This window comes from Sinocyclocheilus rhinocerous, unplaced genomic scaffold (assembly GCF_001515625.1).
Source record: "Sinocyclocheilus rhinocerous isolate Xijiao unplaced genomic scaffold, SAMN03320098_v1.1 scaffold54, whole genome shotgun sequence".
NCBI classification, from domain to species: Eukaryota; Metazoa; Chordata; class Actinopteri; order Cypriniformes; family Cyprinidae; genus Sinocyclocheilus; species Sinocyclocheilus rhinocerous.
The window spans coordinates 546,806-550,139 of NW_015647078.1; the positions used below are offsets into that span (position 1 = coordinate 546,806).

The window sequence follows — 3,334 nt, forward strand, 5'->3', positions numbered from 1 at the left end:
CTGTAGGCCTATGTGTGTGCGTGAGGCGCCAGCGGAAACAAACAACAAAATACTCTGTTATTTTTGGTCATACAGATCATTCGAAACTGCAATGTGTTTACTTTTATTTCCGTCATCTCGGTTTCCTTTCCGTGGACTTTCGTAGAGCGCCGCGCCACACAAATAGCCTGTGAACCAAACTCAGCAGCATATATCTCAAGTCTTTTCATTTCGTTTTGTTAATCTGTTAATTAGGCTGTCAAATATTTCACATATTTATTCATTTTATATATAGACTGATTTAATAAAAAAGATTTTGTTATTTTTAGTTAAACTTAATTTTTGTTGCTTGTCTGTGCTCGTCCGCTGCCTTTTTCCTCTTCTCCGACCCCGCAGCTCTCTCCGATAGCTTGGTGTTAGTGGCACCAGTCCAGTGTTTCCAGGTTTTACTCGTGCTATTTCTCCATGTTGAGAGTTTGGTGTCGCACATATTGCACCTTCTTATCCTTTTCTCCGATAAACTGAAAACAACAGGAGTGTGTCCATCTCACAAATGTAGAATCCGTCTCTGCAGTCATCTCAACCATCTAATTCCAAAATATGTTGTTGTAACTTGCGTTACTGAGATTGTAACGAGTAATATTACCCAAATTTTATTAGTAATGCGTTATATTACTGCGTTACAGCAAAAAGTAATATACTACTGTAATATCATTTTGTAATGCGTTACTCCAAACACTGTCAGTGATGCAGACAAAATTCAGCTCTGCTGTAAAAGACAATAGAAAACAGTCGGTTCATTGTTGATTGTTGATGTAATTTATTTCTGTGGTCATTTGACAAGAAATCAAGAACATGCTTTTCTTGTCTACTCCATTAATTTGACAATCAGTTTGTTGTTGTTGCAGATCACCTGTATTTTGTTGGTGTCCAGTATCACCCAGAATTCACATCCAGACCCATAAAACCGTCTCCGCCGTACTTGGGCCTGCTGCTGGCTGCAGCTGGGAGGCTTCCAGGTTATCTTCAGGAAGGCTGTTGGCTCTCACCACGGTATGGACTGATGTTCTCCGAGCGGCCAGATTCCTCTCACCCAGCGTCATCCAGAGATTTCTCATAATAAAAACTGGTTGCTCTTTCATGAACACAGACCTCTGACAAAATGTCTTCTATCATTATGGTGACAGCTGTCAGAACCTTGTTTGAGGAGTTTTGCATTATACCAAATAAGCGGTTTTCTGTTGACAGAGAAACATACAGTGACCGGAGCGGCAGCAGTTCTCCAAACTCAGAGATAGCGGGCTTCAAACTACGCTCACTCGCTCCAGAATGAATCTGTTAATGGTACGTGTTTGCATTCATATACAGCATGACTTCCAGATAAGTCTGTTTATACTTGTTCTGGTTTCTTTCAGGGCCTGCTCTCTGGAAAGGAGGTGCTACTGAAATGCAGTTTTATATTGTCCATTTTCAAGGGAATAGGATTTGACATGAAGACTGGCAGCTCCATTTGTATTGAACTCATTTTCCATTGTACACAAACTTGCACTGACCAACTGTTATGGACCAACTAGCAGTCAGCTGTTCACTTAGGACAGTTAAATATTTTAAGATGTGTGTTCTGAGTTTAGGCTTGATACTGTAATCAAGTATTTCACATTTGTAATAAACGCCGTTTTAGTTTTTGCAAAGTGTAAATAGTCATTGATATTTTGTACTTTATTCATCAAGTAGTACAAATTTTGCATCAAGCCCAGCATTGCCACAAGCAGAAACAGTATATCAGTTTTCTCAACTGAATCACTTTTACAGAACAGGTAAGAATTTAAAGAGACATTAAAAAGCAACAATCCAAATTCTGGTAGCATGCAACTAACAAGTCTCTATTTTACAGAGTTGATCCAACAAACAAATGACCATGAACAGGATATGAAAGACCAAGCCACACTTTAATATTAGGTTTGACTTGCATCACTCATTTTACAACTTCCACTTGCTGGTCAGGAGCTGCTGAAGACATTTAAAAAAAAATAATAATAATAATAAGTTACCACAAGTCATAATAGACAGCACAGACAATTACCAAGCACTGATCTCAGTCCCATATCCGCAAGTTTCATCCAGCAGTCACCAATAACATCTCGTCATCCTTGATCAGGAATCACTGTACTTCATTAAAAGCTGACAGCAACGTACCTGCACGAGCTCCACCAGTCCTACAGGTCATCAGCACCTGTAACTATTAACAGAGCACACAGAAACCACCATGCAAGATCACTTCAGCGGCCAGTGGGGAGTGTTGGACAGTCGAGTGACCGATGCGGACGCCAAAGTCTGCCTGTTGATTCAGCACGCTGTCGGAGAACCTGAGCACAGTCTCAGGAACAGTGCAAAACACACTACAGATGCTGAACCTGAAGAGGCAAAAACAACATTAAAGCCAGAGATACCAATGGAACACCATAAATAGTCAAATTTGGCTCAGGAGCGTTTACTTTAGTCTCATAATAGAGCTGCTCTCTCAGAGAGGGCAAGTTTGTCATCACAGCCAGTAATGAAACGAAAAACCTAAAACGGATACCAACCTCTTAGAGAGGGCTCACTCGGACATCAAGCAGTATTTTGATGGGACATCTTATTTATAAATCAACTCATTTTGCATCACCCGACCTGCAAGGAAGAGAAACCGCTAACATTACGCAGGGCTACTTAAAGACAGACATCCGTGAAGACAAGTTCCGGTTGTCCTTTTCCTTAATGTTGCTGGGACAGCTACAGGTGAACCGTACAGCGACCGTCGGTAAAAGTGTTGCTTTCGGCTCCTGTTTGACCGGACCCGTTATAGAGGAACGGTACCGACTTCGATCAGGGCCACGACTTCAGTCTTACCATTATTAACTTCACATGCACAAATTGAATTTTTTTATTTATTTATTTATTTTTTTTTTTTTAAATGGGCATGGGCCAAAGCTCCCATGAAAATGTGCACGTTTACTGTAACGTTACATCAGTTAAAATTGAATCAATACCTCTGCAATAGTGATCGCGGTGGAGCCAAGTGGTGATCCGATTTTCATGCCAACAAACATCTGGTAAGCAGAAAAAAAAAAAAATAAATAAATAAAAAAAAGGAAATCAGGGAGACATCCACAGATTCACAACAGAAATAACCTTACAGATATAGCCTAATTAAGCCTAATACAGATGTAACGTTATATCTCGAACTAGCTATAGGTTGTTTGCAATCACGTGATCCTGATGACGTGCGGAATGCAGCTGGAGGGCAGGAAGTGATTTTTCTCTCCATAGAGATCACTAGCAGAAACTCCAAATGCCAGTGTTTTGCGTTGTTTAT

At 40.4% G+C, this 3,334-nt stretch overlaps 1 protein-coding gene and 1 long non-coding RNA gene across 3 annotated transcripts in view; one reads left to right on the forward strand and one right to left on the reverse strand.

The window, feature by feature from the left end:
• Nucleotides 1–2,002, forward strand: part of LOC107708718 (CTP synthase 1) — an 18,539-nt gene extending 16,537 nt beyond the window's left edge. Inside the window, exons 17-19 of the mRNA XM_016513015.1 lie at nucleotides 888–1,032; nucleotides 1,228–1,323; nucleotides 1,395–2,002. Of these exons, the coding sequence (XP_016368501.1) occupies nucleotides 888–1,032; nucleotides 1,228–1,312 (230 nt within the window). The 3' untranslated portion in view covers nucleotides 1,313–1,323; nucleotides 1,395–2,002. The remainder of the gene's footprint in view (nucleotides 1–887; nucleotides 1,033–1,227; nucleotides 1,324–1,394) is intronic.
• The window catches only part of LOC107708720 (uncharacterized), a 2,200-nt gene continuing 775 nt past the window's right edge, over nucleotides 1,910–3,334 (reverse strand). Inside the window, exons 2-5 of one of the 2 annotated variants that reach the window (XR_001636399.1) lie at nucleotides 3,009–3,068; nucleotides 2,565–2,649; nucleotides 2,176–2,393; nucleotides 1,910–1,986 (exon numbers count right to left, since the gene is read on the reverse strand). This is a non-coding gene — a long non-coding RNA (uncharacterized LOC107708720). The remainder of the gene's footprint in view (nucleotides 1,987–2,175; nucleotides 2,394–2,564; nucleotides 2,650–3,008; nucleotides 3,069–3,334) is intronic. The other variant, XR_001636400.1, reaches the window with a different exon arrangement.